The sequence below is a fragment of the Charadrius vociferus genome, unplaced genomic scaffold (genome assembly GCF_000708025.1).
Source record: "Charadrius vociferus isolate BGI_N301 unplaced genomic scaffold, ASM70802v2 scaffold404, whole genome shotgun sequence".
Taxonomy (NCBI): domain Eukaryota; kingdom Metazoa; phylum Chordata; class Aves; order Charadriiformes; family Charadriidae; genus Charadrius; species Charadrius vociferus.
Window position 1 is genome coordinate 8,038 of NW_009648443.1, and position 11,385 is coordinate 19,422.

At 48.8% G+C, this 11,385-nt stretch overlaps 1 protein-coding gene across 1 annotated transcript in view; it reads left to right on the forward strand.

The window, feature by feature from the left end:
• Positions 1-11,385, forward strand: part of GALNT13 (polypeptide N-acetylgalactosaminyltransferase 13) — a gene marked incomplete at its 5' end in the record, with an annotated part of 72,594 nt that overhangs the window by 2,596 nt on the left and 58,613 nt on the right. Inside the window, 2 exons of the mRNA XM_009885471.1 lie at positions 708-878; positions 9,186-9,303. Of these exons, the coding sequence (XP_009883773.1) occupies positions 708-878; positions 9,186-9,303 (289 nt within the window). The remainder of the gene's footprint in view (positions 1-707; positions 879-9,185; positions 9,304-11,385) is intronic.

Below are 11,385 nucleotides of genomic sequence, written 5' to 3' on the forward strand. Positions count from 1 at the left end.
TTTTTTCTTTCTCTTTTTCTTTCTCTTTTTCTTTTCTCTTTTCTCTTTTTCTTTTTCTTTTCTCTTTTTCTTTTTTCTTTTTTTCTCTCTTTTCTCTTTTCTCTTTTCTTCTCTCCCTCTTCTAGTTTTGCAGTAGACGATGCAATTTTCCCCTTTTTTGTGCACAAGTGCACATAGTCCCTGCAAGTGAGACCCAAAACCTCCCCATCCTCCCCGGCAGTGTGGCCAGAGCCGAGGTCCTCGCTCTGCTCCCTGGAGGAGCCGCCGGGCATGCGTGGGCAGCGCCCGCCTGCCGCAGGGCGCACGTGGCGGATGGGGTTGGTTCTCATGGACGCGATGCTGTGCAGGCGCTCCACGTGATGGGCGTGCGGCATCAAAGCAGCGCTGCTCCAGCCGCGCAACCCGAAGGTGTGCGGCCCGCGCCCCTGCCGCTGGGAGAGGGTTCGGGAGCCCCGGGCAGGGGCGGGTGGTGGCGGCGTTCGGCTCTTGGGAACTCAGAGAGGAGTCAGTGCGCCCAAAAAGTCGCGGACGGCAGAAAAGGGGACTTCTGAACAGCCGTGTTTTGGGTAGAGGAGGGCTTCGCGGTGCGGTGGGAAATGGGGTTCTGTGCAGAGAAGCCTCAAAATAAGCGCAATATTCAGCACATCAACATGAAAAAATATTTAGTTTAAAAGAAGCCCCCCCCTTTTTTTTTTTTTTGCTTACAGGAAAACTGTAGTCTGCCCAATCATTGACGTGATCAGCGATGACACATTTGAATACATGGCTGGATCAGATATGACTTATGGAGGGTTTAACTGGAAACTTAACTTCCGCTGGTATCCGGTTCCCCAGAGGGAGATGGACAGGAGGAAAGGAGACAGGACCTTGCCTGTAAGGTAAGGAGAGGGAATCGCGAGTACTGCGCTATTTGACCTTACTGTGTACTTGTTTATGGAGATAGTAATGCTTAATATCTAAGGTTTTGCTGCAGTATCAGAGAACGAACATCAGATGATAGTTGTGGCACACCACTGCTCAGGGTAGAGCAGACCAAAATCTGACATATCCTTAATGCTACAACGCGGTTATCAGAGCTGAGAAAACTCATTTCTATCTTCTTTTCAACATTCAGTCATTCAAAATATTACCTGCTTTTTAAGTTCCCTCTCTGTTTTCTGCAAATCGCCTGGTGACCTTGTGTTTACAGATTTTACTGCTTTTTCGTAATTTAAGGCAAATATCAGAACATATTTCTGTAACACTCGTTTTTGAACATTGAACCCAAGTGTTTGGTTATGATGATCTGCACTTAAAACGCATGCTTTTATTGCCCGAAAAAGTAAAATGGATGACTGTGCACACTGAGTCAAAAATGATCTAAGAGTATGTTCCGAATTCCCGTGATCGTTCCTGACCTCTTTCATTTAATTGCCCAAACCACAGACTGGAACAAAACCTCTTGAAAAATTTTAAACGAAGCTGAAACAGAACAAATTGAATAAATGACTTGCAATGGGTTATGTGCTCAGCTCTAATAGCTTCTGTGGTCTGCAGGAGAAGTTAAAAAAACCCATAAAATTAAGGAAAAAAAAAAAAAAAAGCTTTCACAAGTGGGTGTAATGGTTTCAAACCTGTCTGAGAGACATGATGAAGTGGACAGAATTCCAGTCCTGCATAGCCCCGATTGTGCGCAACAGGCAGGTAAAGGGAGAGCCGACTCGGGGGACAGCAGTCACAGCCCGGCTTTGCCAAACTCTCCCAGGTAAGGCAGTGGGGAGGGGGCAAAGAAAAGCCTTTCCAAATTGCTGATGCCGGAAAAATGGCCAAAATCTGTGTCATAGTTTGTCCTTCAAAGCCTGGAGTCAGGGAAGGGCTGGATTTTTTAGGTTTTGATGTCGGGCAGAGCAAGCGGAGTCCCCGGGAGCAGGAGCGGACCCTGGCGTTAGCGGAGGGGGCACCAAGCTGTTCTCGAGTCAAGAGAAGCGTCTTCCTCCTGATCTAAAATACTGTCACTCAGCAGTGAACTCTGCCAGCAGCTCTTTCATTAGAGCCGAGGTCTGCGTTCAAACTGGTAGAGTTGATTACCCTAACGAGCTGCACAGCCTCACGCCATGTCACTCGCTGCGCTCCCTGTGTCCTGTCTCGCCCGTGCCGCATGGATTCGCAGAGGCAGGGAGCTGCCAGAGACATGCAAACCCGAGTTTGTATTTCCTTATCGTGAAACGGAGTAGTACTTACAGTTAATCCAGAATCAGACATGTCATTGCCTCTTAAAATTATTAAAATAAAAAAATAGCTTTTTTTTTTTCTTCCCCCCCCACCTTTTTTCCCCCCCCACCAGCTTCTAACTGGTGATCCCCCGGGTGTTGGGGGTGTTAGTGAGCAGAGCGTGGGTGAAGGAGTCGGAGGATAGCACCGAGTGCCGCGTGTCCCGTAACTATCACTCACACGGGTGCCGTAGAGCGCAGAGGTGGCTCTGAGGGTGTGTAATTGTGCTGCTCAAACCCAAAGCGTCGGCTTTTAGACACACAGATGCCCTTTCTGACCACGGAGCGGAGGCGTTTCGGTCTCTTGGGTGGCAGAAGAAGGTGCTCCCTCTTTCCTTTTCCCTTTTCCCCGGCGGGAGGGGAAGCAGCAAAGCGAGTGAGCCGCGGAGCTGCGCGCGGGTAACGGCCTTCCTATAGGAAACAACATTTAATGAGTCTCAGCCGCTTTCCAGACAAGACTATGGCTAGCTGCTTTTCCAGTGGCTAGCTGCTATCGCCAAACGCCTGTCCAGCGCGGTCCAAGGGCCGCGGCAGCGCGTCAGTCCCCACGTGTCAGAAACACAATCACGAATTCTGCAGCCAAGGAGAAAAAAAAAAAAAAGGATAATATTTCAGCAAAGTTAAGAACGCTTTTGGCAGCTGCTGCCACCCAAATATTTAGAAAACGGGGGGATAAAAGTAAACAAAAGCCGAACTCATACCGAAAATTTAGAAACAAATTGGTGAGTTCCTTTCCTCATTCCATGTTTTGCGTGCGTGTATGCGTAATACAACCGTTGCGCTCACATTTTGCTTTTTGTTACATTAAAAAACTCCATGTAATTGACAAAAGTTTTACTCAAAATAATTGATAAGTTGAATAATTGATAAATTCCCGCCTTTGCTTTTTAGATTTAAAATCATAACGCGTACGTTTTCAAACTATGAGTTATTTTATAGACGCTTTACGTGTAATTTGTATTGTTGTATGAGTATTTTTCTGGAGAAGATCAGGACAGCTTACCGGTAAGAGCTCACTGTCGCTACGAACAGAGTTCAGCCGTCCCATCCGCTGCCACCAGTAACCCCAGTGGAGTTACAGGCAGAAGCGGGTGCCTGATTCCCTCTAGTTCGTAGAGCTGAAACGCCGCCCGTTTGTTTGCCTGGGGAATCAAAGGAGCTGTTAAATTCCTCAGTTACGTATTTGAGTCAAACCTTGGTCTCCGCCTTTGTTGGAATCTCTAGATTTGGTGGGAAAAGGTTAATTAACTCAGTGGCTGCTGTTAAAACTCCGCTGCTAATCGGCATGCGGTGCAGCCGTGGGAGAGCTTTCTTACCAACACCCGTTAGAAAAGTTGGATTGCTTGGGTCGTGTTTTCAGCCAACGGAGCGGTGGGGATTCGTAGGTGCCTCTCAGCCTAATTAGTGTCGCGTGGGGCTCTGATCCGAGATCAGCCGTGGGTGCCGCTCCTGCTCTTCCCACACCACTCCCCACCACTTCCGCTCCTGATTTGCTTCTTCTGGATCTTGAACCCCAGTCTGACGTCCCTTCTCTTGTTCCCGTTTTCTTCTTCCCTTACCTAGTTTTCTCTCAGGTCAGCTAACACCACGCTAGCATAACCTTTCCCGGAATAGCCCAAAATGGTTACTCTTCCCCAAAGAATCACGGGCTTTGCAAAGGCAGCAAAAGCCTTCCCAGTTCACAAACACTCCCAGTTCGAAGGCGGTAGACGATGTCCTCTCTCCCCATCCTGCGGGACGAGAGGACAGGAGTCAGTGGCATCAGATACTGGGATTTCATGGGGGTTTATTTTAAAAATGTACTTACAGATTTTTTACACGGACAACAATCAGAAGCAAAAGTAACGTTGGAGAGCTGCCGGTTCACGAGGTGTCTTTGCTAGGGCTGAAGCTGTCCAGTGAGAACAGGAGGAGGACATTGAGACGAAATCCTTGAAGAAAAGATTGTTCCTGGAGGCAGAGCTGTTCAGGACAATATTGCATTCCGTGAGGTTCCTCGGGATCAGTTGAAACGTACTTTTTCAGGTGTATTTGCAGAAATCGAATAGGAACTGTGGCTTTGAGTGCGAATGTGACCTGAGCGGTGGAGCTTGCAGGGGCTTCCAGGCGCTGCTTGGGGCTGCGTGTCTTGCTCTGAAGGCACAGCAACCCCCAGGGACTCATGGCAGTGGGCACAGATGTATTTTGTTTGTTTGTTTGAATAGCACAGGCTGTTCATTGCTGTTCTGATGCACCTCAGGATTTTATCTTGGTTCCATACCGAGTAAATGCCCTAACTTCCAGCGTCGCTGGAGTAACCTCCGGCTCTGTAATCTTCATAAATGCTTCGACCTTCTCAAAATGTGTTATTTTAAGCGCAAAGTTCATTTCTGTTCCCAGAGGGCTCCCTGGGAGCAAGTCCTGGGTGGTGGCCCCGTGCCGAGGCGGAGCTCAAAGCTGAAGCTTCCCGCAGGTGATGCGGTGGAGGTGGGCAGGTCTGGGGATGAGGGGAACCCGGAGCTCTGGGCAGTGCGGCTCCTCTCAGGGGTGGCCTGGTGGTGAACGGTCACGGGCAGTGCCAGGTGGAGCCCACGGCCCCACTACACCTTTCCTTCTTCTTTTTCCACTGGAAAAAATCCTTCCGCAATATTTGCACTTTGCAGAACATCCTCTGTCTTTAAGTGAACTCAGTTCTCCTTCTGTGATTTCGCCTGTGGCAATAGAAGACTTGTCTGCGCTAAGATCAGTTGACAAACATCTTGGCTTCTTCCATCTCCGGGGTGAAAAAGAGAAAGTGTTTCTGCGCTGGGCATTTACAGTCTCTGCACAGCACATTCCTATGGATATTTCCATACTTGCCCTTAATTTTTTTAAGCTGGAGACATGCCAGGATAGTATGATAAATACTAAAAAAATAGAATTTGTTCCAGAAGATTCTTTTCTCAAGTATAAATTAGATATTGAGAGGAAAAATGAAAGTTCAAATATTAGGAGCATATTGTACTTATCTTATTATTATTATGTATTATTGTATTATCCTCTTATTATTGCCCCATCCCTGGAGGTGTTCAAGGCCAGGTTGGACGGGGCTTGGAGCAACCTGGGCTGGTGGGAGGTGTCCCTGCCCGGGGTCGGAACCAGATGATCTTTAGGGTCTCTTCCAATCCAAACAGTTCTATGATTCTGTGGCTGATTAAACTTAAGAGTTGACTACAGTTAATACTGCTTTGATGATGTGGAGCAGTATTTGAAACCAGTGTAAAAACCTTATTCCAAGCTGTATAAGCAGTGGTCTTGTTGGTTAGCGACGTTGCCCTTGTGAGGGTTGGAGCCCTTTGAGGGGATGCGCAGGACGGGGCGGTGGGAGGATGCGGGGCGAGGTGACCTTACGTGGCTTTGGAGACCTCCCAGCCTGGAGGACCTGGCCCCAGCATCCCTAGCCACAGCAGGGCTGGGGACCCTCGGGAACAGCTCCGCGCCAGCCCTTCCTCGCTTCCCTGGCCGGCACGGCGCGCGGGGCCGGGGGCGAGGGTGAGGGCTAGGGGGGATGCAGCAAACCCGGAGGGACCGGGGTACCTTGAGGTTGTGCAGCTCCTCTGGTGGGGAGTCCCAGGGGCAGGTACAGCTGTGGGAAACCTGCTTGCTGCTAATGATTGCAGAAATGAGACACAGACGTTACCTGCAAAATAAAATTAAGAGTGGATTTGGATGATGATTAGAGTTAATCGTAAGACATCACTGTAGTTAGTATGACTCCACGTAGGCAAATATAGCTGATAAGCCCAAAGCTCAGAAAAAAAACCCTGTAGGAACCCTTACTCTTTCTAATATTACTGTTTCAGCTTGTTTTACAGCGAGAGCTCTGCAGATCTGTCTGAGTAACGTTAAATTTACATAACAGACAATAGTCTTGCCCGCTGCGTTCCAGTTATTTGAGAACCTGGGGTGTTTATTGGCACATAGTTACTTACGGTTGACAGCAGGAAACCCAGCACTCCCAGTTCCAGTTAGTGAGTTAATGGGGAACCGCCGTTTGCTTTTCATAAACAATTGGTGATGTCATTTCAGAAGAATCCGGGTCTGTGTGTACAGTTCAGTTGCATCATTCAAAAATTGCTGAAGACTGGATCTTTGCAAAAATGGGAAATTTTGTACTTTTCAAGCAAAGACTGTCTTCCTCCAGAAAAAAAATGAAAGGAGGAGAGGAGGATGAGGGTTTCTGTTGCAGGCAGAGGAGTGGGGATGATTTTATTCGCCTGAAACCAGTGGCGCTCCTCCCTCCAGAAAGGTCGGTGAGGGTGGGGGACTGGTGAGGGGGGCGTTGAGGTTTGCTCATGCAGTGCTGGGAAGAGGCTCATCAGAACGTTTGTGAGCTGCTGAGAGTCCTGTGGGAACTCGGCCCCTTGTCAGGAGGTGAGTGAGCCCAGTGCTGACACAGCTTTTGGTACCACTGTCAGTAGTTTTGCATAGAGTTGCAGAGTTTCTAGGAAATCTGTAATAGAAATATCTTTAAATATAGTATTTTTACATTGGTAATCATCCATATGAGCCGGCAATGTGCGATCTCAGCCCAGAAGGCCACTCACATCCTGGGCTGCATCCCCAGCAGCGTGGCCAGCAGGGCGAGGGGGGATTGTGCCCCTCTGCTGCGCTCTGCTCTGCTCTGGGGAGACCCCCCTGCAGTGCTGCCTCCAGCTCGGGGGGTCCCACCAGCAGAAGGAGACGGAGCTGTTGGAGCGGGGCCAGAGGAGGCCCCGGAGATGCTGGGAGGGCTGGAGCCCCTCTGCTGGGAGGACAGGCTGGGAGAGTTGGGGGGGTTCAGCCTGGAGAAGAGAAGGCCAAAAAGGGGAGACCTCAGAGCCCCTTCCAGTGCCTAAAGGGGCTCCAGGAGAGCTGGGGAGGACTCTGGATCAGGGAGGGGGAGCGATGGGACGAAGGGGAATGGTTTGACACTGACAGAGGGGAGATTGAGATGAGATGTGAGGAAGAAATTGTTGGCTGTGGGGGCGGTGATCCCCTGGGGCAGGTTGCCCCCTGCCCAGGGCAGGGGGGTGGAATAGGATGGTCTTCGAGGTCCCTTCCAACCTAAACCATTCTGAGTCTTGTGACCGAATCCTTTGCAGACAGGCTGTAGTTACTGGTGTGTTTGTGTGTGGTTTTATACGTATGCATGTCATGGCTGGAGCAGTGCCCTTCACTCGTAGAGAGAAGCAGCCATACAGTTACTGATAGCAAACGGGGTTTAACAAAGTTTGGTAGTGACTGCAGCAGCGGTTTAACAAGATTCGGGATGGGAAGGCGCACTTGGTTATTTCCCGCATGGAGACGGGGTCAGACAGAGCTGCTGGGGTGAGGTTCAGAGAGGACCCCCGGTGTTCTGACCGCCTTCTTGGAGAGGAGTTGGGCTGCGGCTGGACCCACTCCTGGTCCCAGACGTGGTCAGCGGTTTATGTCTGAAGGGTTATATACGCGCAATCAATCCTTTCTGTCGCTTAGCTAAGGTGTCAGAGTTTAGCAGGCTGTAAACCGCTTCCCGAGGGGCCCTTGTGTCAGGGAACCTCTGAGCCTCTAGGAGGAACCTTGAGCGGTGTCCCTGCCCAAGGGGACATCCTGGCGTGCAGCCGCTGCCACGCAGGAGAGCTCAACGGGCTCTTGGGATGGTCACTATGTGTGGGGGTGAGATGATTGACCTATAGTCACATTTCCTTATCGACCACAGTGCCAGTGTTGGGGTTGGGTGGACACGTTGCTCAAGCCTGCCCTTGGCTGTTGGGGTGTTCTCTGTCTCCCCAAAACCATGTTGAGCTGGGTGCCACCACCACAACTACGTGCGCCCATGATGGCCACCACGGGTGGTTATTGCTTGGGCAGGGTTCCATCAGGAGATACAGGCCAGGTTGGCATCTTGCGGGGGGGAGCACCCCATCACAGTGTGTTGAGCTACGTTAGGTGATGTGTTGTCAAAATCCAGTCTCGCCCACTTGGTGGTTGGTTTTGAAGGCAAGGAGAGAAACACAAAAGATCCTTGACCAGCAAGGCTTCATCCACAGCTCCGTGACAGAAGCACGAGGGATCCTTGACCAGCAAGGCTTCATCCACAGCTCCACCAAGGTGCCCGGAGGTGTCCCCCAGCGCAGCCCATGGGTGTGGGGATGCCGAGACCTCGGCAGACCCCTTGCAGCGAAGCCCCTTTGTCGCTGTCTGTGGGGGCTGTCGCCCCCCATTGTGCTGAGCTCTGTAGGGACCAGTTTGGGTGAAACCCCCTTGAGCTGCACACTGGAGCGGTGGTTTGATGGGTCCACGTGGGGGCGGGAACTGGGAGTTAGTCCCTGATGACTGGGGTGAGGGTTTTTCATCACTACGTGGACTTGAAATGCTGAAAAAACACAGAGCAGATATTTATGGGGACATGGGACATCTTTACACAAAGAGAAGTTGCACTCTGACTGGATTTGCCCGTTGTAAGGATGTATAATCCTGTTAAGAGAGATTACGCCTGGTAATTTTATGCACATTTAGTCTCCCTCTAAGGCAAAGCTGAGGCATTAAACTCTCCTCGCTAAGCATTTCAGATTGGATTTGAACTGCTGTTCTGGATGCAGAAGGCCACAATTCCATCCACTTTACCATTACAATGCTCCTGAAATAATCTCCGGAAATGGGATTTTGCGGGTGGGCAGCGGTCCTGCGGTTCTCACTCGGGCAGCGCTCTCGTCGGCGCCGGGGGGAGCGCTGCCCGAACGGCAAGCGCACGGAGCACGCGGGCCAAAGCCCCTCGCTGCGCTCAGTACCTTGTATTTAAGTGGCTGTGCATAGAATATATTGATAGTCAAAATGTCTGAGGTAGTGAAATGTACTGTAGTGTCACTGAATAAATTCCGCAGTGTCTTTCAAAAGGTATTTTTTCTTTTCTTTTCCCTCTTTTTTTTTTTTTTTCTTCTGTTTGTTTTCAACTAGGACCCCTACTATGGCTGGTGGCCTATTTTCTATTGACAGAAACTACTTTGAAGAGATAGGAACTTACGATGCAGGAATGGATATCTGGGGTGGCGAGAATCTTGAAATGTCTTTTAGGGTAATTGCCGTTTTCCTTCATTTTCTGTTAAAAAAGAGTTGTGGGGTACCGGTTCCCGCGCTGCGGACAGGGCGCTTCTGCTTTAGCTGTCATGCAAGTCGTGGGTTAATTTAAATTCTCAAGATTATCGGGGGATGCCTCATTATAGTGTTTTGGTCTTTTTTACTGCATGAAACATTTTATTACTGTTTGGAAATTTTTACACTTTCAAAATGATCTATATTTTAGTAATACGTTTCTTTCTAAAAGAAACGAGGCTTTCTGGGAGCTAGTGCAAATGCTCACTGACATAAACGAGAGATAAATTTGTATGGTTTAAAAAACAATAAATCAAATGTATGTTTTAACGGAAGTTTTTGAAAGTGTATGTCATGATGAAGTCGCAAGTTCTGGCTGGGACTTCTATTCTGTGTGGGAGCCGAGCTCGCAGAGAAGTTTCCCGTCCCGCAGAAAAGAGACTGTGTTTCTGCCGGGGATGGGTACGCTGCCCATGACGAGTAATGGGAGGGACATGCATTAAGTTATTGTCCTCTAGTCATAAAGGAAAATTGGAAAATTGAGTCTTTGATAAATAATTGTTAGAAAGGATGTTGAAAATTGCTTTGAACACCTCTGATGTGTCACAATTTCTGCATTTTAAGTAAGTCCACACAATAAACCCCGGTGTACCCAGCTGGCAGCCGCAGCACAGCGTGGGGATAGCCGCCTTTCCTTTTCTTTTTCATCTTTTGTCTTCAGCCGGGGCTGATAGACTGTTTTCTATTGACAGAAACCGCTTTGAAGATTTCTGTGAAGCAGGTATTTCTAGAGAAGATCAACGGAGAATTTGAAAGCATTTTCAGGCCATTTTCTATAAACTCTAATTGTTCGCTTTCTGGTAAAATAGAAGGGTAGAGTTACTTCTTCAGAGCGTCCATGTTTTAAACCAGTGGATTTCAACATTTTTTGGTATATAGACCCCTAAAAATATGCTGTGGGTGTATATAGCCCCCTATACAGGAGCTTATTTTTAAGTTCAGTCTGCCAGTAGGCTTGGTTTTCATGTCCTTCAAAGTGATCCCTGGAGCAGAAAGTGATTACACTGCTTTAAAGCGTGAAATACCTGCCTCTCGGAGACGAAATCTGCCCATTACTGCTGTTCATTTTTCCCAGAGTCCCACAGCCTGTGATTTCTGTAGAGTGAAGTTCACCCGGTTCATCGACGTTTTGAGACGGGAGTTGCTGATGGAGGGTAAACCCCAACAGAGGGGACCTCCAAAGCCTTTGTCATCGGTGGCGTTTGTTATCGCTCACAGAAAACCTTTCGCAGGACCAGTTTGGGGTCATTTCTGTGGAAAGGTCCCATTCTCGTTAGTGAAGAGTCTAAAATATTTAACTCTCTGTTTGGAAGAACACCGGGTTTTCATCATTAAACTGGTCACCCCTGAAAACCCAACTCTAATACAACGGGGCAAACGGTGACGTTTGTTCAGAGTCCGTATCGGAGAATATATGGAAGGGGATTCTTGTGGGCTCCTTTTGGAAGTGACTGTTTGTGTTAAAAAAGATACAACTATTGATCATTTTTCTGTCAGGCCTTATAAGCGCAACAGAATAAAATAATGTACAATTCCACGGCCTTTTCCCGCTCCCCGGCGTAGTGGATACATTTTGGCAGAAAGCATCTTCTGCTGAGAGCAGCACGTGAGTGTGTATTCCGCTTCCAGCGCGTGCTAAAGGAACGCCCTAACTAGGATGTTCTTAATGCGTACTCTTGCTCGAATAGTGCTAACGGATTTTGGAAACCTTTCCTGAGAAGTTTAGCGATGTAGTGGTGCTGTTCTGTCTTCAACTTGTGCTGTTCTGCTCTGGCTCTCGGCAGCTGCCTGGGAAACTCCCCGGGGCTCCTGGTCGGGAGGATTCGGGGTTACTTGAATACTTTGTTTTTCTTTTTTTTTTCTTTTTTCCTTTTTTTTTCTTTTCTTTTTTCTTCTTTCTTTTTTCCTTTTTTCACCTTTTTTCTCCTCTCTCCTCTCTCCTCCTCTCTCCTCCTCTCTCCTCCTCTCTCCTCCTCTCTCCTCCTCTCCTCCTCTCCTCCTCTCC